The sequence below is a fragment of the Etheostoma spectabile genome, chromosome 8 (genome assembly GCF_008692095.1).
Source record: "Etheostoma spectabile isolate EspeVRDwgs_2016 chromosome 8, UIUC_Espe_1.0, whole genome shotgun sequence".
NCBI lineage: Eukaryota > Metazoa > Chordata > Actinopteri > Perciformes > Percidae > Etheostoma > Etheostoma spectabile.
Window position 1 is genome coordinate 30,554,299 of NC_045740.1, and position 24,467 is coordinate 30,578,765.

The 24,467-nt window shown below is 40.1% G+C and overlaps 1 protein-coding gene across 2 annotated transcripts in view; it reads right to left on the minus strand.

Moving 5' to 3' along the window:
* Window positions 1-24,467, minus strand: part of LOC116693378 (anoctamin-1) — a 44,321-nt gene that overhangs the window by 2,773 nt on the left and 17,081 nt on the right. The window contains exons 5-22 of one of the 2 annotated variants that reach the window (XM_032522309.1): window positions 24,256-24,310; window positions 23,991-24,039; window positions 22,786-22,841; window positions 22,452-22,487; window positions 21,865-21,929; window positions 19,454-19,588; window positions 17,009-17,169; window positions 15,715-15,797; window positions 14,590-14,601; window positions 10,456-10,530; window positions 9,299-9,367; window positions 8,988-9,189; window positions 8,165-8,276; window positions 7,941-7,998; window positions 5,923-6,023; window positions 4,690-4,832; window positions 3,282-3,434; window positions 891-943 (exon numbers count right to left, since the gene is read on the minus strand). In XM_032522309.1, coding sequence (XP_032378200.1) covers window positions 891-943; window positions 3,282-3,434; window positions 4,690-4,832; window positions 5,923-6,023; window positions 7,941-7,998; window positions 8,165-8,276; window positions 8,988-9,189; window positions 9,299-9,367; window positions 10,456-10,530; window positions 14,590-14,601; window positions 15,715-15,797; window positions 17,009-17,169; window positions 19,454-19,588; window positions 21,865-21,929; window positions 22,452-22,487; window positions 22,786-22,841; window positions 23,991-24,039; window positions 24,256-24,310 — 1,618 coding nt within the window. The remainder of the gene's footprint in view (window positions 1-890; window positions 944-3,281; window positions 3,435-4,689; window positions 4,833-5,922; window positions 6,024-7,940; window positions 7,999-8,164; window positions 8,277-8,987; window positions 9,190-9,298; window positions 9,368-10,455; window positions 10,531-14,589; window positions 14,602-15,714; window positions 15,798-17,008; window positions 17,170-19,453; window positions 19,589-21,864; window positions 21,930-22,451; window positions 22,488-22,785; window positions 22,842-23,990; window positions 24,040-24,255; window positions 24,311-24,467) is intronic. The other variant, XM_032522310.1, reaches the window with a different exon arrangement.

The following is a 24,467-nucleotide window of genomic DNA, read 5'->3' on the forward strand; positions in this document are numbered from 1 at the left end:
GGGGGGGACAGAAATGGGAGTTAGAATGTGTTAACAAGACAGTGCGGACTGTAACAACATACAGTGTCAAGTTGAAATGACACAATCCACTGGATTGTAGTAGTTGAGTTGAAGACGTTTCATCATCCTGTTCTCTTAATGTAAAGTATCATTTATGTCTCCACTACTCATTTCTACTTGAATTACTAACATTACAGTTTCATACATTCATTGGACATGAATGTATGACATTCCTGGACATGCATCTGGGTTCAGTATGCTTGAAACAAACTAACAAATTAGGTCAAATATTAGATATGAGGCAGCTTATCTGGGAACAACCCATATGTTGCTATCACACAGCTTCTGTATTTATGCACTTTCTCAAATGATGTCATGGTTATTTATTTAGTGTGTCACTGCATTGTTTCAAATCAAAGTGATGGAGTACAGCACTGGTTCCTCCAACCTTTTTGGTCCGGGGTATCCCTACAGCCCTGTCAGATGAACTCACATACCCTTCATTGGTTCCCAAATGTATGTTCCAAATGAATAACGTTTTTCATTGTATTAAAGTGGATATTGTTAAGTTTTTAATACAACTGAACTGTTAAGATTAAGCTTGGTTTGATCTGCAGACATAACAGGCTACTACTACTTGGACTGAGGCTGAATATTTGACTACTAATAGTTTCTTTACTACTTCCCCATTGTGCCATCACCACCCACCCGTTTTATCCAAACCCATTAGTCAAGTGTTACAGTCGACTTAACGTTAATATGGTTAGGGTTTGATTTATAAATTATCTAATTACCGTAGTATTATATAGTAGTACAAGTACCCCTGGTTGGGAATCATGGGAGTACAGTACATGCATTACAATCAGTTATTACATCAATGTTTTACTTACATTAATGATGACGGCCACATTTGCTACCCCTCTTAGTAAGTTGTACCATATACCTGTAGACATAACATTACAATATGTATCAACTGCTGGAAGAAGTTTTCTAAGGTGCAGTTTGTTGGTTGTCAGGAATATATTTACAGAAACATTTACAGAATTGTGCATGCAATGTATTTTTTACTATCGTGTCCATTTATGCATTTTACACCTTTGTACAAGGCAAGGCAAGGCAGCTTTATTTGTATAGCATATTTCAGCAACAGGGCAATTGAAAGGGCTTTACACATTACATCAAAGAGCAGTTCAAACAACAAAAACAATTTTTTTTAAATTTAAAACATAAAATATGAGACTAAAAGTTACAGTGCAGTATGAGAAATTAACAATTATTAAAAGAAAGTCAGTATCAGAAAGAAAGGTCTTCAGCCTTGATTTAAAGAACTGAGAACTGAGAACTGAGAGTAGCAGCGGATCTGCAGGTTTCTGGAAGTTTGTTCCAGATATGAGGAGCATAGAAACTGAAAGCTGCCCCCCGTTTAGTTCGGACTCTGGGGACAGAAAGCAGACCTGTCCCAGACGTCCTGAGAGGCCAATTTTTTGCAGGAAAGGAAGCCAGTGTAAAGACTTCAGAACTAAGGTGATCCACTTTCTTGGTCTTAGTGAGGACTGCAGTTACAGTGTTCTGAATCAGCTGCAGCTGTCTGATTGATATTTTAGAAACAAGATACCATTACAGTAGTCAAATCTAGATAAAATCATGGACAGGTTTTTCCAAATCTTGTGGATGCATAAGTCCTTTAACCCTTGATCATTTTTTTAGGTGATAATATGCTGACTTTGTAATTGTCTTGATGTGGCTGTTAAAATTCAGGTCAGAGTCCATGACTACATCGACTACATTCTGGCGTTGTCTGTTGTTTTTAACATTGTTGTTTGAAGTTGTGCGTTAACTTTTATTCGTCCCTCTTTTGGACTTTATTCCCTTGGCGATAAGGTTATGTAAATGTGTGTGTTGTCTGCATAATTATGGTTAATTATTTTGCTGTTTTACATAATCTGAGCCTGTGGAAGCATGTAGATGTTAAACAGAAGAGGTCCTTGAATGGAGCCTTGGGGAACTCCACATCAGATTTTTCTTACCAGAGACAGCTTTGCCCTTAATGGCAGCAAAGGCATCAATAACAATTGTAATTTTACAATTGAAATTATCATCAAGCTTACTGACTGAGACCCAAAAAAGTGTGTTGAGGAGAATGTTTCTCTAGTATTTTCAGTGATATACTGTTTTCTGATTAACTTTGTTTGGACACTTTTGTGCACAGAGATAGTGTCATTAAAGAAAACAGGAATGATCAGAGAGAACAACAACAGTCACCACAACCTTGGAAATGTTCAGTGTGCCCCTTATTGTGTGTGGGCTCTGTCACATGTTGAGTCAGTCCATAGCTCTAAAAAGAACTGTAGAGAATGGATGGTAGATGCAGTGGAAAGCCTTTTGTTCAGTGCCAACAGTCGTCTGAATCTCTCAACTTCTCTTCTGATTGGCGGTAGAGGGCCACTGATAAACACCATGTTCAGAGAGCCGACTTTGTTCCATAAAGTCCAGTGACCTGTGACCCTATATGCAGTATAATGTTCTCCACAGTTGGCTTATTGCCATGATATCTGTGATTCTTTGGACCAAATCAGACACCATGTCTTTGCGAAAGCAATTTTGGTGTTTTTATTGAACATGATTTTTTTACATCTTGTTAGCTTTCCCTGTAACTTTTTACTTTTTGAATTGCTCTCAGTCCTTACCCTGCTGTGTGATGATGAGATGCAATCCAAGTCATCAGCCAGAGATCCAGGGTCCTACAGCAGTGCAGTAAAATCCAGTTATCCAGTTAAACACTCGGTTATTGTTGTTGGAGGATTTTGTTGCTAATTCTCCATTTCGCAGCTGTCCATGGCTGTGTCCTACTAAGGGTCCTACAGTCCTACAGGGGTTGAAGAGGCGCTCTGTCTGGATGATAATGCAAGCTAGCCGGTCGTATCACATATTTTGTAGTAGTCATCCACAGAGAAGGAAGGCATCTTGCTGCTAATTAGCTTTAGCTAAGTACCACGTTTCCAGTCACTGTAAGACAGGCTTGTGCTATTGGTAGGCCACGCTCATGCAGTATTGAAGAGGTCGTAAAAATGTTGAAATATAGCAATTGCTATGGCGATAGCTATGTTGATAAGAAATGTATAGTCCAGAGATTCATAAGTATCCAGGAGCTGCTGTTCATAGTTTCTCACAGAGGAAAAGCAAGATTATCGGCAGAAATATGCAAGCAGAGGCAGGAGCAAGCAACAAAGCATCTGTAAGAAAGCAGAAAGTAAGGTATAGTATGTTTGAATAACACCCACCAATGTCTTTGGCTCTTGCTGCCACTGGTCTTCGCAACTCCGTCACAAATTTCTTAGCGTCAAGTCGTATTTCAATGATGTTGTTGAGCAGAGCAAAGAGCGGTGCCAGGGGGAAGGATGCCACGAACAATGTCACAAAACCAAACTGGATGACTGGAAAAAGAAGAAGAGAGAATAATATATTACAAAGTCATCACTGCTAACGTCAGACTTATATCTGGGATTGTGGATTAACAGTATATGCATCTACTACTACTAGTGTAAACTAGTCTTACTGGAGTACACTTGTATAATCATCTACGCAACACTAGTTTTTGTTGTCGCTACAGTGTAGAAAAGTGCACCAATTGCAAGACCCCATGCCCGTACAACGGAGTCAGCGCTCGCATTATGGCTTCCATTGTTCATATTTTGAAGGCAATGATAAGAGCAATCTCTCGCCTGCCTTACTGATTTATTACCTATGATCTTGCTGTTCAGAGGATGAAATCCGTGCATGCCACGTGAGTACATAGATTTGATATCGGAAGGTTGGTGGTTTGATCCCTGGCCCTGCATGTCGAAGTGTCCTTGGACAAGACACTGAACCCCAAGTTGCCCCCGATGCTGCGTCATCAGTGTGTAAATGTGTTTGAGTGTGTATCTGATGAGCAGGCGGCACCTTGTTCGGCAGCCTTGGCCACAGTTCCTATACTACGTACTATGTACTTTTACTATGTAAAAGCTTTTAGTAGTCGGTAAGACTAGAAAAGCACTATACAAGAACAGTCCATTTACAACATTGTGGCCAAACAGTGAAACTTAACTCCCATCCCGTCACATGATGCCCTCTTAGCTCACCAACTTCTGGCACCAATTATAGGTAGAACACTTTTAAGCTTTGGATTTGTCTCAACACAACCTTTACCTTTTTTTTAGCTTTGATAGGATGCAGCCAGCAGAGTGCCTGAGAGACACACACCATAGCAACAACTATACCAATGGATGCATTTGGTCAAGGTGAGAAGTTGGATGGAGAGATGGCTCTGCTAAATATGTGTACTAAAGTGTAAAGTGTACTAAAAAGGAAAGGTACTGGTAGTTCAAACACATTGGGTTGAAGCCTGACCAGATCGATTTTTGTAAGATATCCCACAATTCTTCCTCCGTCTTGTGATAGTGTGAGAATCCAGCTGTGGTGCGAAGTTACCTTAGAACCTAGAACAACATTTACATGATCTGAAGAATCATCATTCTGACTTATTCAGACTATTAAAACATTAGTGATATTTCAATTTCTCTTGGGTGTAAGCCTGCTATTCATTCTATTGATGGTCTGTTTCCTCACAAAGTTAACCTAAAGCCTTTCTTGTGTATGTTCTGCTTGTGTTTCTCGGCCTGTGCTGAGGACACAGAGTGTGGTACTGACTCATTTCCATATATTCAGGTGTTAACCCAGCAAATGGTTCCAGGAAGTGGTCCGCTTCATATCTCTGCAGCTTCTTCTGTCTCTCTTCTTCTTGAAAAGCCCCTTGCTTTGAGCGAATGTAGCGAATCAGCTTCTTCAGCTTGCTGAGGAACACACACACACACACAGACACACACACACACACACACACACACACACAAAATATGAACACACGTGCATGCATACATTTTTTGTATTATTATTTTGCTGATAACCACTGTAAACTTCATTATAGCTTCATTATAACTATCCTTGGCGGGATCTTCTTGATTAATTGGGGCTTTTTACTATTACGTATTACTATAATTACAATAGGCTAGCTCTTAATGCCCCTGGTGCCCCCTGGCCTCACTGGTCTATATTATTCTCTGCTACTTCTTCTCTCTTTAGTTTATCCTTGTTTTTCTGCCTATTTTGTACCCTCTTGCAGGGGTGTCAAACTCAATTCCACTAAGGGCCACATTGAGAAATAAGAATCTCATCCAGGGCCAGACATGTGTAGTTTATTGCTTAATGTACAAATCTTTGACTGCATTATTGCATGTCTCATACAGTCTTCTCACTTAAAGTTCCTTAGCCATCATAGAGTTTAGTAAAGCAACCAAGACAATGATTACATTTTTAAAAGCAGCCGACTCACAGCAATCTGTTTCACAGCCTTGATATGAAACTCTCGCTTCTGTGAAAGTCGGCTACTCCGTCAAATTCTGCTTTAGTGTTGGGTATTTCCAGCTTTGAAAAATAAGTTTTCCTGTCTTTTTGGTCTGGCCCACAAATAAGTGAGCCAAAATGTATTGTGAACCTAAAAAGCCGGATCAAAATTTGGCCCTCAGGCCTTGAGTTTGACACAACAACATGCACACTCACAACAAACAAGCACACCATACAATACTGATATTACTGATATTCACATCCCATCTTATTTGTTCCTTTGTTATGCTTTGCAACCTAATTACTTATATTTCTTTGTTTGATCTTTTAAACTGGGGCATCTCTTATTTGTAGGCATGGCCAAAGAGCCTGGTTATGACGATATGAGGGCTTTTCCGGGATACAACAGTGAGAGATGCACAAGTTTGAAGGATCAAACAAAGTAATTTATTGAACAAAAGTAGTTAAGTTGCAAAGCATAATGTCAACATGATTTGTGATGATAAACAACTTTAAAGTTAAAGTGATACTACTACTACTTACGGTACTCCAATCTCAAAAAGATTGTTCTGAATGAGCTGCTTTCCCAACATGGTGATGCTCAGCTGGATGCACAGCTCCATCAGACAGCCTCCATGAGTACACTGTAAAACAGTCCACAACTCCAGTGAAAAGGCATTTTAACAAGTAGGCCCAATGCACAATGACAACATATGTGTAAGGGTTTAAGGATTGTTAATTCGTATTAATGGATAATTAATGACAGCACTTGGCTATGCGCTGACTTCTGTTCTGAAACAAATTATAACCCAAGTACCGCTTAGCTATTCCAGAACCAATGGGAACAGATAACTTGGTGAACTTTAAGTTTAAAAGTTTTTTTTTTAAAATCTAAATCAGGGGTTCCCAAAACTTTCAGCCCACGACCCCCAAAGTAACGGTGCAAGTGACTTGCGACCCCCCCACTATAAACGTATCTAAACATTGCGCGCAACCGTGCACGCTCTATAGGCGTGAAAATCAAAAGAGCTGTTCCGTTTTTAGTTGTTTGCTTGGTTTTATTTTAAATTTTGCCACTAGTTGTATCTTGTGTTAAAATTATGGCTAACATATGCTATTTCTAATCGTTTTTAAATTTTTAATTTATTTCTGGAAATCAACTTGCGACCCCCCCTCTCTGGCTCAAGACCCCCCTGTTGGTCCCGACCCCCACTTTGGGAATCACTGATCTAAATTATCTCACTGCTTGTTGGGAACAAATTAGGTTTTCTATTTCATGTGCACAGGAAGTCTAAAAATACTGCTCCCGCTACCTCACCTTGATCCAAACAACTTCATGGTTATTTGGTTGTCATATGGTTTCATCCTTTGATGACTCTTGAGTGGCAGGAGAAAACTGACACATAACAGACTAATTTAGAATTTGTTGTAATTGTGGTAATTCTTCTTGTGTGTTATTCTTAAATGAATGATGAACATTAAAGAGGACATATAAAAGACTCACTTTGTCAGTGCTTGTGCACATTCTGGGGCTGTATTTCAGAAACTTCTTAACTTGCAGATGTTTGGTAACCATGTTAATTAGGCTATGACCTAATTTAGGAGAAAACAACAGCAAAGATGAACTGTTCCTAAGTCCATGTTTCTATCTTGACGTAGCGTCTTAAATCTGGGAATCTTGACCGGAAATGATGGAGGAGACTGCACACATGACGAGTCCAATAAATTTAGATTAAATGGAGCTTTATTCAATTATTGAACAAGGAAGATAGCCGTGGGTACACACACATGTAAAAGTGTGTACCCAAAGTGTCTCTGTGAACATCAGAGTAACTCCTCTTTCATAGTTTTCTTCTTGTCCTCACACATGTCGGCTTATCTATTTCTGTGGTACAGTGTTACCTTCAAACAGCTCCTTATTTCTAAGACCCTTCTAATAGATCAACACATTACGATCTATTCTCAGCTGTGGGATTGAGTTACCTCAAACTAAGCCTTCTGTGCATGATCCTTAGAATAGATCAAATACAGTTGAGAATCTCCATGGTTAAATATTCCACCTATCAGTGTCCTAAACGTGTATTACACAGGCATCCTGACTAGAGCTGCACGATTGATTAGTCAAATAATTGTCAAACTATTTTGACAATTGATGAATAGTTTTTGAGGTCAGCTTGTTAAATGTGAATGTGTTCTAGTTTCTTCCCTCCTCTGTGACAGTGAACTGAATCTCTATGAATTGCGGACAGAACAAGACATTTGATAGTCTAGATAGCTGTGTGGATTTACCCTGCAGAAAGAAATCTGCGAAAATACATACATCCGTCGTAATTTCCTTAGGCACCGGAGCAATCCGGGGAGTGGAACGTCAAGGATATGGACTAAGGGGCGGGCAATTTGCATGTATATATCTTTGGCAGTAGTAAGTATATGTTTTCTAAAATGTTCCAAAGGACGGTCACCAAAGTAAGAGTGAACAAAGTCAACAAAGTTGAGTACAAGGTACACATAATGATAAAGTACACATACTTATTACTGAGTGGAATCAGTGTAAACCTTACCTCTTCCATTCTGTAGGATTCAAACACGTACAGGTAGCTGCCAGGTCTGCCTACCAGTCTAGAAGGGGGAAAATGGACAGATAGAGATAGAGAGAGTTCTTCATCTTCAAACATTTATTTATCATTTTTAAAATGTATTAAAATGATGTGGTTAAACATAAGAATGAAAACAAAGTAGCTGAAAGCTACAAAATGGCAATTTGAAATGCAATGAAGTCACTAACCTTCCCCTGAAAAAAGCAATGTAGATGATGGGGGTGAACGCATTCACAAACTTGAGAATAAAGGTCTTGAAGATTAGTCGTTCCTCAAAGCTCTTGTCTGTCTTAGGAACCTCTAAAAATGAATGGACACTTTCATTAGATTCATGAGGGGGGTGGGGGGGGGGGGGGGGGGGGGGGGGGGGGGGGTGGATCCTAAACCAAGCTTTCAGAGGAGCTTTATGTAATTTAATATTAGGGAAGTTTTCTGCGCTAGACCATCATCTGTCAAAATGAATAAAGGGAGTCCTTTGCAACTTTTGAAATTTATTTTACAAAAAGGTAAATGTATTAACTTGAATCCCACATATTTTTTGCATTTGTGAAAAAAAAACATGAATGATAGGCTTCCTGGCCTACAGGTGAGGCAGTCACCAAGGTAGCCCTCCACAGATACAGTTCACTAAGGATTCACTGTTGCATGTATGTTTAACACTAAAACATGCTATCATGCCAACAACTGTTTTATGCACTTAAAAGGTATGTATGAAGGCTTTAGGCTTGTATTTCAGGCCCAGTTAAATATGCAACTTAATTTTATGAAATATATAAAGGGGATCCCTGCTCCGTCTCTCAGATAAGGGATCATTGGCTTAAAAAAGGTTGAAGACACCTGGTGTACACAGTAATAATTCTGCATGCCATGCTGCATATTCCTGTGTAAACCAGAGTAATAATTTATCAAGTGACAGCAGAGGGGTTGGGTATTCTTGCTTTTAATTTATATAGATGAAGATGAATTTGATAACAGAGCTATAGTTAACTGCCTGAGCCAGTTATAACCTACCTAACACAGTGAGCCAGCGTGCCACAGCTCCATACACCTCATCCAGTATGAGGATCACCACCAGGTTGATGATGGCGGCGGTGGTTTTAACCGTCAGCTGGACATGGCTCCGGGTGACCGGATTGGAGCTCATGTGAAGAGCGGCTTTGGTGGAGATCCGGTAGAGGATCACACCAAACACAATGGCAAACGTAACACCAATCTGACATTTAAAAAAAGTTTGCAAACATTTATAAACAGATTTCATTCATTCCAAAACCTTTGGAAATCATCATTGACATACCATATGCAGGGTATAGGGTTCTTCTTACCATTAATAGCATCATGACAACATTAGTCATGTAGGCTGGGAGGCGGTCTTGACATGTGAGCTTTTCAATCTAAAAAACAATTCATATTAAAAACATAGTCACCTTAACCGCAATATGCAATTGTAGTAAAGTGCACTGTAACTGTAGATGTTATATGAAGTGTTGAACAGACACCATTAAAGCAGAAACATGTCAATGTCTCACCAGAATACCTACCAGAAGTAGCACAGCTTCAATTCCAGTAGAACTGAATGCAAATGTGAATCCTGATGGAAACCTGATTCTTGAACTCCTAGTACTGGTCAGAGCTGTAGTACTTGAGTATGGACTAGGACTCGAGTCCGGACTCAAGAGGTTTTTTCTCTTGTCCCGGACTTGTCCTGGACTCGTTGGTATTTGGACTCAGACTGGTCTCGGACTCGGACATTGGACTCGCCAAATATTCTAGCTGGTCTCGACCGAGTCCAGCAATATATGCTTTGGTTCTAAAGTAACTTCCTCCTTTAAAATAAAAGCATTGTTCATACGGCTGGCTGCATCATATAATAAGGACATACAGTCATCAGCCGTCAATCATTTTCAGGATTTTTTTATCTGACCAGACCTTGACTGTCTCTCATTGTTAATTTGATGTAATTTAAAATAGTATTTTATTGTTTTGTCTTTGATGTAAAAGATAAATACTTGTGAAATGTTGATGCATTTGCAAATATTTTGTTATGTGAAAACAAAATGATTTTCTTCAAATAACAGAAACGTTATAGTTATTCAGTTACAGGTTTTTTCCAGGGTTTACTTACCATAGACAGGTTAATCCTCTGTCTATTTTTGTAACTTTTTAAAATGTTCAAGATTTTAATAAATAATTGAAAAATCTGTCTGTTTAATAATTCTGTATTAAATTTTAGTTTTCATTATCTTCACCTGCTTAACCTTTACAAGGCCAAAAGGGGCTGAAGCCTATCCCAGATATTCAATATATTATATATTATATATAATATTAGATACATACAACCCAGTAACTACTAAATACTATCTGTACTACCCCATTTGTGAAATAAAGTAGGGGGGAGAAAAAACTTAAAGGCTTTATAAAAGGTGAATGAACTTGTAACACATACAACTTTACAGATGTGTAGAGCCTACCATATAATTACCTTGTGATGTGATTTTTTATCTTTGCTCAAAGACTTCTGCATGACCCGGAACTCATATTCCGCCCTGGGGTGGTCCTGTGATGGGGACACACACAGAAATGACAGAGAGTGAAACGCAGGTGGAATTCCAGATAGATGTAAGCCCATGGGACAGGAGGATATGGTGTCTTAGAGCTGTTTTAAAAAAGGAAATTGAAATATAATACACCAGTCACATAACACACATGTGATGTCCCAGACCACATTATTTAAAGTGCTCTTATTATGCTTTTTGACTTTTCCCTTTCCTTTGAATGTGATATATCTTTTTATGCATGTAATAGGTTTACAAAGGGAAAAATGGCTTAAAGCTCGCACCAAAGGGCCCCCATCAGAGCCGGACTCTCAGAGCCAAAAGACAAAGCTCTGAGGGAAGAGGACACATGGAGACCTCATTGTGATATTTTGAGCTGGAAGCTTCCACCCTTCAGGTGCCACTGGAAATACATCCGGATGTCCGTCCCCGTCCTCTGTCTCTGTGTTGGTGTTCTAACCTCTGGTGTGTTTCTGAGGACTATGGTGACCTGGTCCTCAGATCTCTGCAGGGTAAATCCAGACAGCTAGCTAGACTATCTGTCCAATCGAGGACTATGTACCTGGTCCTCAGATCTCTGCAGGGTAAATCCAGACAGCTGGCTAGACTATCTGTCCAATCGGAGGACTATGGTTACCTGCCTCAGGTCTCTGCAGGTAAATCCGACAGCTAGCTAGACTATCTGTCCAATCTGAGGACTATGGTTACCTGGTCCTCAGATCTCTGCAGGGTAAATCCAGACAGCTGGCTAGACTATCTGTCCAATCGAGAGACTATGGTTACCTGGTCCTCAGATCTCTGCAGGGTAAATCCAGACAGCTAGCTAGACTATCTGTCCAATCTGAGGACTATGGTTAGGGCTGCCAACTCTCCGCTTGGCCGTGAGACACACGCATTTGACTGGTTTCACACGCTCACACACCCACCCCGATTTCTCACGCTGAAGTGTCAACCGGTCGGTCAAATTTCTGAAAGATAGTTTATCTATAGATTTGCTGTTGACACTTATGATCGACTAGTTGTGCTTTCAGAGACTGTGAGGGGGTTAAAGAGCGCTTCCCGGCTTCAGGTATGTGCTTTGAGTATCACAGACCCGTCCGTCGCTTCGTGTCCACTCTCTCTGTAAAGATAGAGGTGAGCAGCGCGGCTGGTAGCGTAGCAACTTCAGTTCATTTTAGTGTACTCGCTCTGGGGGGGAGGGGGGGGGGGCAGTGACGCGTTGCATTTGTGTGTAGTCCTCCAATGAAGAGCAGCGTACAGCCTCCTCTAAACTTTGTCAGAGACCCAAATGCGCCTCTGTGTCTGTCAGACGGTCTGAGTGAGATCCACCATATCAGCGGAGCAATAACATGCACAGTACACTGTATTACAACTCTCCACATCTCGGACAACAGAGATGGGAGGAGTTATATTTTGAATGTGCACAAAGTTGTAAACATGAGCAGAAATCTGATGAAACACATCTGAGCTATACTATACTATACAGTAGCCTACTATATATACTATACTATTTATACTATACTATATATACTGTACTATATATACTATACTATGTATACTATACTATATATGCGATACTGCAACGTTGGGCCACTATAGTGCTTCTCTAACCTCTGTGCATCTCTAAATGTAACTGTAAATAATTCATTTAATGTTTTATAAAATGAACAAATAGTCTTTATTTTCCCAAAAAAGTAAATCCAGTAAGGGGGGCACAGAGGATGAGGGCCAAACATACTGAGCCTTGGCACAAAGGTTAAAGGATAGAATTTATGTAAAACAGTGGTTCTCATTCTTAGAGATTTCAGTGGTCTTAGTTGATCCCTCAACATTAATTTAACTTTGGGTCCTGGTCCCTACACTAGGACCCCGGACCTGTTCTCCACAGACCCAACTTCTAGCTGTTGCTGACATATGCTACTGCTCTTCATGTGGTTCATTATGTGCACATTGTGTGGGTCAGTTCTTATATCATAAGAAAGTTAATAATGTAAATAAGTAATGCTAAATGCCCTAAAACCTGTTGATACTACAACAATGCAAAGGCTCTTAACCCTACAGTTTTGCACATATCATGTAGCTAACACTTGATTTCTACATTTTTTTTGCAAAAAAACTCTCCAGAAGGTGCCAATTAATGGTTTATTTTTCCAAATTTTTTCCTGGGGGGGGCATACCCCCAGACCCCCCTAGGGAGAGCCCCATCCCCCCACATATAACAAATCCCAATTTAAACCCTGAAGGGAAAAGACCCAAAGAAATTGCTTTGTACGCGGCACAATATGGGTTGGCCCCCCCAAATCTCACTCCAAGTTTTTGGGCAAAGTTGGCAGCTCTGGGTTACCTGGTCCTCAGGTCTCTGCAGGGTAAATCCAGACAGCTAGCTAGACTATCTGTCCAATCTGAGGACTTAGGTTACCTGGTCCTCAGGTCTCTGCAGGGTAAATCCAGACAGCTAGCTAGACTATCTGTCCAATCGGAGTTTTCTGTTGACGACTAAAACAACTTCTGAACTTACACATATCCATTTTCTACCATTGTAAAAATGTCAAAAGTGAAGCCAAAGTACCTGGGTATGGGTGCCCCCGTCCTGGCATTTTGGAGCAAGTGTCTGCACAGTAGTAATCTGACGCTATAGTTGCAGTCTCAAAGATCAGTGTGACAGTAACTATCTTTGGGAAACATCTGTTTGGGGGGTTATACTGCAGCCAGACACCATTGGGCGATCCAGATGTTTTGGCTTCACTTATACAATCTATGCAGAAACCCCTGCTTCCTACCCCAAATAGGGGTAGATGTTTTATTGGACAGCTTCAGGGACGTAAAACTGGTAGACATGTCCATACTCACCATCTGAACCACTGGAAGTGTTATGACTTCAAATAGATTTCAAATGAGCATTGGGTAAGAAAGTAAAATGAAGAAAAAAAATTAAAATGAAAGAAGGGAAAGGCCAGGAATTAATCAGAGAGAGAGAGGAAACATTATCATCTTGGAAAGGTTGATAGCAGCAGTTTATGGAACCTGGGAGTGGGATGTTTCTGAAATGAAGATTGTTATAAAACTCTTCGTATTCTTATCCTGAGAAAGGTGGTATTACTGGTAAATTAATCCAAATATCATATGTATTTTATGTGGACAAGTCAATGTGTTTGCACAATTTCTAACAATTATCCATTAATCCATCCATCCATAAATATCCATTTTCTCTTTTTGACTTGGTCAGAGTGTGGGATTTCCGGTTGGAGTGTGTGTTGTTTGTATCTGATAGAAATATATTTTAAGGTAATCCTAATTGCCTTATTGTCTCCATCTCCTGTGGTAGTAAATGGTTTCTGGCATCCATCCCAGGCTCCACTTTGTGTGACTGTCAGAGAGAGAAGCAACAGTTAGCAAACATGAAGTCCTTTCCTTTCTAGTATGATCTCTCACACCCGGAGTGCTTCATAACTATTTTTATTTCACTTTTTATTTATGAACTTATAATTGCTTGGGGGATTTTGGACTGCCCTGTGTGTCTTGCACACATACCACCAGAGATGGGCAGTATTTCAACTAAATATATTTCAAATACAGTTTGCAGAGAATTTGTAAATTTGCATGTCTTTCTTATATACTATTTAGCACTGCATCACACTGTGCTGTAATGGCACTGTTGTAAGTCTTTTGCACTTATTCAATTAGTTGCTTGTAAAGTTCAATTGGTTGCTAGTAAGGTGTATATAAGTGCCTATATAGTTCTCCTTATCTGCATATCTGTATTAGTGTCTCTGTTCCAACCTATACCGGTGCAGAAGAGCCTGGGTCTGTCCTATGGTTCGGTTGGTCTAGATTTGGATTTGGTTTTTTTTAAAGGCTAAAATTGCTTAATGAAATGATTTAGTTAACTGTTTTGCGTGAGTTGTACGCTGTGTGAGTGAAAATCATGCAGAAGTCATTTATAGTAACACACATAAATCATGTGTGATGTGTTATGTTCTGCGGTTGGCAGCAGCAGCAGCAGCAGGAAGACTGCAAGAGTAAGGAGAGGAGATTATCTAGTAATAGGAATTCATCCAAACCTTGAGAGCTTCCTGTGAAAAATATACCGAGAGAAAGACATAGGGAAGAGAGAGAGAGAGAGAGGTGAGATTGTTAGTTAAAACAGCCAAGATAACTTCAAATTATTACATTCAAATCACTACATGTTTTACTGTGTTGAAGGGAAATGTTAATGTTTTTAAAAATACTATTGATTAAAGAGGATCGCAAATAGTCATTCGACATCACAACACACATCTAGTCAGTTAGAAGGTTTTTGCCCGACTGGATAGTTTTTTAACTTGGTGACCTGGCTTCCAGTTTTCACAGTTTTAAACAGTTTTCCTGATTACCATTCCGGTGCATATCCACACCACAGACTTGTCCAGGTATGGGGGGATTTTCCCTATTAAATGTTTAAAGGTGTACAGAGTATACAGAGAATATGTTTCTGCTGTCCCCAAGAAAGACAAGCAGTCAGACAGTGAGACAGGTTAGTCAAATACATTTTGGGGGAGAAAACAAAGGCGAGTGGAACCAGCGACCGTAGTCTACATCCACCACGTTGCACCACTGGGAATGCTCCGGACTGGACTAGCCAGACCTTCCTCCGCAGCGCTGTGGGGGAAGGTCTGGCACAGCTAGACTACAGCGACCATAACAGTGACAGCTGACCAGATTTGGTACAGAGGTTATGGCCACATGTGTACACATTTTAGAAAACATAACAGGAAAAGTGGACCAATTTGCACAAAATCTATTAACTTATTCATTTATCTTGAAATCTGACACATGCCCCAGATCACAAATGATTCCATATTCCACATCTAACTAATACTAAGGGCGATATACTCATTAATTTAACCAAGACAAACAACTCCGTTTTGACGAAAATGCCTAAAAGTGACAGCAGTGTAAATATGTTGAAAACCTAAAAAGAACTTATTATTATGAGAATGAATGTACATTTCTGTTATTTGTTAGAAATCTGGCTGGGACATTGTGTCTTAAATCTTATTTAAATATAACAAGCTTTAAATTTGCACCAGCGTGTATGACGTGTATCAAAATATAACCCACCCATATTGCATATTTCAGCTGATGGGGTTCTTCACACAGGTGTAGCTCACCTCTTCTTCTAGTTGTGTTATCTGGGTACCACTCACCTCCTCGTCTTCAAATCCAGTCAGGTCCCATTCATGGTTCAGTCTCATCTGCCTCCTCTTCCAATGCTCCATGAACATGGCAGCTATGAACCAGAATAGAATCAGACAAACATGCAAAGGCACTCAGACACTCAAATGTATTACGAGTTTAATTCATGCTCACAGTTAAAAACGGTTTAAAAGCTGAGTTTATATCAGTTCTAAACATAGAAAGTTCAGAAGTTAAGAGGAAAACACAAGACTTACACCCAGGAACCGGGTGTTAGTGTCCCCAAAGTTACTACTCATTGGGACTGGGGTTTTAACCCAAACCACTATCTTTTTTTCTCATCTTAACTGTCGTTTTGTTGCCTCAACTTAACTGTCGTCACCGCATGATGCTCTCCTTTTGTTTCCTAAACTAAACTGCGACAGCTGCTAAAAGGACAAGCACCCCGCAGTGCCCTGAACCCCCCCCTTTTCTCAGCTAAATTTAACTGTTAGGACCGTTAAACGGTCCAGGTAGAAACTGTCGTTGGCGTCTAGGTGTAAATCTCCCTTCCTCTTTTACCTTAAGCCCAGTCCAGACCAAAGATTTGCGATTTGCAAGTGGAAACTTGTAACTAATTGCAACGAGCTAGTCTGCAGTGCTCTAAAAGCAACTTCCGACTTCCTTGCTTTTTGTAGCTAAAGTTATCATTTGTTGTGTCTAAATATGAATGTGGACGTTAGTGATAGTGAGATGCCTGCTACAGTTACATTTCTAGATTGTAACAGAAATGAAATGGACTATAGATCGCGACACCTTCAGCTGGTTGGAGTTGGGCTGAGACGGGCCGGGGCAGATCGCTGGAGCGTTTCTCTGCAGCGTTCTAAAATGTTTTTTTGTCACAAATCTTCTGTTAGATGTTTGTATTCTTCCTGTTTTGGCACCGTATAAATGTCATCATACTATTTGAATTCCCCAGGCAGCAAGCTGCAATATTCACACGCAGGCTCAATCGAACGTTACACAGCCACTGGAGCAGCAGGGTGACGACCGTCCAGCTGGTTCAGACATTTGTGTTTCCACATACAGCTCCCCTGGGTAATGTCCAGATAAGTTTAGCGTTGCGGTGCATGTGTGAAAGAGGCTCAAGTGATATCAAGAGTTAGCGTAACATTAGCTAACAATTTTTTACCACAGGTTGCCTTAGGAACCACCCAGTTCACGACTGAACATTCCCTGTGTGGAGAAATCCTCCAGTGACATCTCAGCTGGCAAAATGTAATGGTATGTATGCATTGTTGGGCGAGCTAATGTGTGTTCACCCACCCCACAGGGCCATGAATATAGAGAAAAAAACGGTGGCAGGGTTGTCGAACAGGTGGCTGGCCCGGGCGGTTGCACAGGCGGTGCTAAGTTTCCAGTAGCTGCACACTTTGTCACACAGAGGACACATGGTGATGTTGTTCTTTGGGTGGCAGATCTCCATGCTGGAAAACAACAGACACACACACACACAAATCAAGCCCCACCCCACCACCCATGTTCACAAGCATTGGTGTAGATTTCTGGAGGGATGCAGGGGAAATGTGTCCCCCCCAATATATAGAAGAGGTGGATTTGACGACCCACACCTCAAAAGAGATGAAAAATTACCGTTCAGAGAGGTCAAAGCTGTCTTACACCCTAACAGCTTATATCTTTCTTTAGGCTACTTATTAGAACATGTCTCAACTTCATTACAGATACTTGAAAATCAAACACCTACCAAACAAACAAATATCTGCACAGTCGAGTATTGGGATCCTGCCCAACTTTTTACTAGTAGATATATGTTTTCCAACGATTTCAGACGTAGGAAATGAAGGAGGACCCCCCCAGACCCTGGTTATAATGGGAATCAAGCCTACTCTCTTGTACAAAATCACACATTCACACAGCCCATATCACACGATAAAGGTCCCACATCTAATCAGCAGTCACACAATTAATGAACACATTGGGCCTATTGGGACACAGACAGACAGGGGAGGGGGTCTGGTTTGTCTTACTCTGGGGTTCAGAGTCCGGGTGAGACTCTGACATTAACCCTCGCGCTGAGCGTGTGTGGTGTGTGTCTGCATTGAGTGTGTGCCGCCAGCATGTGTCATAATATCCGGGGGGATGATGAGAAGCAGGTTGAGGAAGCAGAGGAAGTCCTGGTTCCAACTAATTCATCAAAACCTCTTCCTGTCTCTATTTCATTCGTCCTCTCATTTCTCCATTGATTTGTTTTAGCTCTAACTTAAACAGTTTACATTAGCAAGTCATTATGTCCATTATTGAGTCCTAATATTTTATTTATTGGTCCCCAGTGGACGTCTTTAGCAAGTTTTGTCTTTAAGCTTTTTGAGTGTTATTTCTTTATTATGGGCTCTAGCTTTTGCCAACATTTTAAACACAGATATGGTAATAATAATGGTCCAAAATTATTTGGAACTGCATTTTCTTGATGGAGGACCCCTAAATCCCCCACCACGTCTTCAGACCTAAGGAAAAAACTGATTTACCTAAAAGAAATTGGAAATTACTCTTATTTGATTTTGATCAATCTCTGGTCTGTGCATTACATACAGAGTCCAATTTTCCGACAGCGAGGTTACAATCACAGTGAAATTTTATATTTTAAACCTGCATAGCGACTCTTAGAAACAATTGTAGTTTAACCAATGTGGTGGAGTTTCTAGAAGACAAGGGGGAGAATTAGGTAACATCAGGTCACTCCCGGTCACAGGTCATGGGACGAGAACATCTTTTCGGCCATACTCCATCACTAAACCTGTCCTGTGTTCAAATAGGAATTTTTGTGTGTCTCTAGAGATTGAGGGCGTCTTGGCAGCTGCATGATAAAAGAATGTTGTGTTCCAGGACTGTCTTCTTTGGAAGTCAGCGGAACATGGGCTGGAGGGCCACACACACTGGACTTACTAAACAAGATTCAGGTGAGCATCTATATTTGAGGAGCCTATATTAGGGCGACCATTAGTCTCACATTGGCTTTCATGGCAATAAGTTTAACGGTGCACTGTAAGGGGTCAGTGAAGCATCAGTCTGGCATTGCCAGACCTATCCCCCTAGCTCTTAGGAGTAAGGTCTGGCTACACTCCACATACATTCTGGAATAGGACAAAAAAACAAACAGTTTGTGTTTCTTTAAACCAATCACAACCAAGAATTAATTGGCAAATCCTGACAAACCCCAAACTCCTGTTTTTACATTTCCATTTGTAAAAAAACAAGATCCAACATGTTAATCGGTCAGCTTCACACGGGCTGGTAGGTGTATTTTTTCACTTTGGACCGAGCCATTCTTGCTGTTTACCCCTGCTAACAGTCTTTATGCTAAGCTAGCCCATGTAAGGTCTGACTCCAGCTCCTATTGCACAGACGTGAGATGAAAAGCCAGCTTTTGAACTCTCTCTCAGAAAGAAAGGTGGCCTGTATTTTCCACAAGGTGAAGCTGGTACTTTAAGCGGTTATATCAAGAGTTTTTTTTACTATCTAACCCTTCTCACAATGTCTCTGGATATCATAAAAGATTTCTCTGCAGATCCTCAGATCTCTGGGATTGTAGAGTACAATACTGACATAACTAATGATGCCCAAAAGCAAGACATGTCAAATTAGCTTCAGCGAGTCAAACAGCAGCTGTAAATAATTAATTAAAAAAGACAGTAGGTTGACAATCAAATTGCTCACAAAAGTGTGTGTGTGTGTGTGTGTGTGTGTGTTTACCTTGGTATGTTGTCATCAACTGTTGCACATCCATACAGGAACACAATGACTCCCACTACAGAGGCAGGAATCAACATCTGGGTGTACAGACCCAACCAGGCAAAGTACAGACCAATCTTCTCGCCAAAATACTTCCTAAAACCACAAAAAGACACAAATCATTTAGATTTGTCAGACAAAATGACCATGTTGGTATTCATATTGGCAGGGCATGGAAATCTGAACTGTACTAATTTGCTTGAACAGGGTGATCAAATCTTAAAGTAAAATGTAATCACAGATTCATAATAAAAACAAAAAGTATTGTAGAAATATTTTATTAACAAATTGTGAATATGCTTGTTGCTAAAGAGTTGTGTTAGTCATTGAGGAAGTGGGTAAAAGTACTCCGGGTGACCTCTGATGCACAGAAAGTTCATCTTAAATCATAAAAATAGTTTAGGCTTTCCTGGCACAGAGGTGCATGGTTTGAAGGTTGCGAGAACAGAATAGGAAGTGTGTGTGTGTGTGTGTGTGTGTGTGGGTGTGTGTGTGTGTGTGTGTGTGTGTGTGTGTGTGTGTGTGTGTGTGTGTGTGTGTGTGTTTGTGTACGATAACAGTTTCTGTCCAAAAAACAAGACATCTACCTGTGAGGAGAGGATAAAAGCTTGAGGGAGAAAACCGATAAGAGTTCCTTTTCAGTTGAGATCTTGGTGGACCAGCTCTGACTCAAAGTTCGATACTTAGAACTACGATGCGGTTTATGACCCCACAGCTGTGTTGTACTCTATGCTGGACTCAGTAAACTCTTTGTCTCAGATTGAGCCTTGTCTTATGGTAAACTTGATGAAAGATGGCATGGGAATTAATAAATTGGAGTCAAACTTGACAGGACTTAGAGCCTTATTTTAGACATAATTCCTTCTACAGCTATCCTCTGCAAAACCACCCTGTGTACCTGTGTACTTTGTGTGTCTCTAGAGGATTCAAAAGTATATCCAATAGGGGACAAATCAACCCTGATCAGCCTTGGCCAATACTGAAATGGCATTCTTGAGAAATACAATCTTGATTAAGAAGTTCTTGCTGCACAGAAACACAACATCTGCATCCTATATAATAATGCTCAGTTCATGATACAAACCATGCTTTTTCAAGGGAAAAAATCCATAAAAAATTGTCTTATATTCACATTGTTGAAGGGCTTAATTGCATCTTGTGAACATAGACGTAGCCGCCGTACTATACATATAAAGTATATGCACTAGAAGTGATTCCTACGTTATTAGTTCAACCATTTTCTGGTTTCTAATTGCATTGTGTCAAAGGGAAAAAAGTTTGCAGATGTTTAGCTTTTCTCAACTTTTCCCTGTTGTGTTTTTTTAATCTCCTTTTAGATCTCTGTAGCTCAGCATGTAGCGCTGGACTGAAACTCCACGTCCCATTTACAACGAACAGAAGAACACTCCTAGCTTCAGAGTCTGCATCTGTAAATGGCCCCTTAACGCTCATTTGACTCACGCGACAAAGATTTGATGGGAAAGCGTGATATGGCCGTGATTCGCAAAACAAATAGGTAACATAAAGGTTTATGCTACAACTGTGCTCGTGATTGTTTCTGTTGATGCAAAAGTACAACATAGAGAAAATCTGCTTACCTCTGACTAATTCAGCTGTGACATCACAAAGAATCTGTCAGCGCCCTTGGTATTCTTGGCATTTCTAAGTAAAATATTCTTCCACCCACTCACCACTGTTAATTATGGTCATATTAAAATATATGACACCACACAAGTTGAATCTGTACAAATCAATAAGCTAGAATGACATTCCTTAACCCTCGTGTTGTCTTCTTGTCAAAATTTAAAATTAACACTTTTCTTGATGCTTTTTAATCAATGTTTTTAACTTTTTCTTACGTTTTTGTCCCTTTTTCAACACGTTTTTCAATGTTTGTCATTTTTTTGACGTAATACTAACTCATTAACTTTAATTTTATTGTTATTGTTGGAATCTATGATCAATAAACCTAATTTGTAGGAAATTATACCTAATGTTTGGGTTAGAAAAGCAGAAATGAGGAATTATTGAGACTAAAATTAAAGGAATGGATGCTGATGGATAATCACAGACTGGAATATGTCAACTTTTACTCAATACTATTTCAAAAACACTTTTTTACAAATGCTAAAATTGAACAACACGCCCCAAAATTAATGAAAGTAGAGATTTGTACTTGGCAAAGAGCGTTATGAGGAATCAATCATGTTATTTTGGGGAATTAAAAAGAACATTGATATAGGGAAATGGGTCAATTTGACCAGAGGACAACATGAGGGTTAATAGAAAGCCTTGTCAGAATAGTAGGATGACCAGAGTTGTTAACATACAAGATTGGCAGTAAATGATATTCTAAAGAGATATGTCCTTACCGCACAAGTCCGATGGGCTGGTACTTGTAGAAGACACTGTAGTTTGCCCACTCGTCATTCAAAAGCTAAGGAAGACATTCAACAGTATTTTGTTGAATTGTTTGTACAATTTGATCATGCTTTTAGCCTTTCTACTGCCATATTTGTCTTTGATACAATGGTTGGGTAGAGTTCTAGCTCTGGAATAGCCAGTAAGTAGACTTTTGAGTTGGGATTAGCTTTTCACAAAAGAGAAAAAAACCGAGGCTACTTTGGTGTGGAGCTAGATAATGGGAGATTCCATGCATGTTAAAACAGAAATACATTCATAGTGTACCTGTGGACGCCAGCTGCAGGCGTTTCACATGGGTTACATAGCAAGAGAGAACAAACATCACACGGACTGACACACGATTAGGATGTTGTTAGGATGATGTTCAAGCTGACCCAATTTTTAGTTTGTGCTCCAAAGCTGAAATGTTCAGATTTTGTGGTCCTGGTGTGTGTGTGTCAACTGTATGTGGACTCTGCATGCGCTAAGCTGTACATGTGAAGGCAAAACATGAAACAACATATCTGTGAAGATACGTTTAGAAAATCTCTCTCACCTTTCTGTCATTGAAGCTCTCCTGATTAATGTCTCCCTGGAAAGGGAAAGAGAAAAACTGAAGCTAGTTACAATGAACACTAACTGGAGACTGTAAACTGGGTTTAACCGTCTGAGATGGATTTCCAGACTACGACAAGATGAGACAAGACTAGTCTGAAGAAAAGGTGGATATGCAGATGTTTTCTATCACCTCATCTCCTAGTGAGTACAAAAATATGACCGATTACATGGGCTCCAAAACACTAGCATATAAACATGACTTGGAACTAGTACAACCTATAATACAAGTAATAACAAGCTATTATTGCGGGGGTTAGTACTACACTACTCACATCGTGAAGAGGATACGCTGCTGTATAGATACCACTCCCCAGGAGACTGGTGATACCTGCCGAGAGAAAACACAGACCCACGTGGCAATGTGGGTTCGACATCTTTATCCTCTGGCTCAGTAAATGGGACCACGGCAGAGTTATTGTAGCTTTCAGGCCTCTGAATTATAATCCTGACAAGTATGGGTTTGGGATAATGAACCATCCTCCTTTTTGTATAACCTTAATAATCCTGTTAGTCCTGCCTGTGTCACATTGTTCTACAGTGGTGCATACACCCCCCCCCCCCCCCCCTAGAACACACTTTTATCTTAACAACTCACATTCACAGACACTGATGGGGCGGCTTCAGGAGCTATTCGGGGTTCAGCGTCTCGCCCAAGGACACTTTGAAATATCGACACACACTACTTTTTAGCTCACAGGCAGACAACTTTGCAGGTCACACACCCATAAAATGTTGCACACAGAGAACTATTTAGCTTGTACAAAAAGTTGTCAGTCTGGTGTGTGTGCATGCTTTTTTTGTTTGTGCTGGAAAAAGTAGTATGTGCATGCTTTGTTTATGTCTTTTATGAGAGAAAAAGTATTGAACGTGCCCGGTTAAAGTGGTGTACGTGCTTTTTGTGTGTGTGTGTGTGTTTGTGTGTGTGTGTGTGTGTGTGTGTGTGTGTGTGTGTGCATCCTTGATATATGTCCTAAACAGCCCACTCTCTCCTGACCTATTCACCATTTTCAAACTCTTGACAACATCTTCATAGAAGGAATACAATCATCAGTCTCTACACAGATGATATATTGGTGTTCTTACATAACCTCAAGTAAACTTATTGACTCAAACATGACAGACTATTCTAATTACCAAAATTACTCTTCCATTCTTCCATCACGTAGTAACAGCTGGTATGACCCCGCCCATAAACCTCCTATCCTTTTATGGACATGTAATATCACTTATTTAAGCATTGTTTTTCCCAGACTATCAGAGCTGTTCAAACTCAACTTCACTCCACTACTTCAAACAATAAATAGCGACCTCAGCACTCTTTCAATATAAAATTAATAAACGGGTTTCAATTACTTCATCTTAACCCTCCCTCACCTGGTCCAGTCGTTAGATTCAATCATCTCCAAATTCTACTGGAAAACAAGACACTGAGAATAAACCTGAGGCCTGGTGGCCTGTGATAGCGAGCCAGACTTACCCATGCTGTACTTGGCCTTGCATTTTGTTCTTTTGAGTATTTCAAAAACCTGAAAGGAAATTAAAAAAACAGAACTTAACTTTATCTCCCATGCTCCTGAAGATAATACTCATTTAAATATATCTCTTCTCTGCAATAGCAATATTTAACCTTTACCAAATTCCTGGTGGTTTTTGTTCAGAAATTACACAAAAAAGATGGTTCTGACAGTTCAGGGAAAGACTGTCTATTCATCAACCCCTGGGAGAAGACTTTGTGGACTTACTATTGAACTCCTGGTTCTGCTGTCAAAGAAGTCATCTTTATCTGAGAGGTCAAACCTGTTCATTAAAAACACAAACACACACATACTTTTTACTGTCTGTTAAAGTTCAGACATCTTAATGTTGGGTATACCACCGTATTAGTACAGTAACACATGTTTTGGATCACTGTTAAAAAAACAGCCAAAGGAAATAAACATTTCCAGCCACGTTC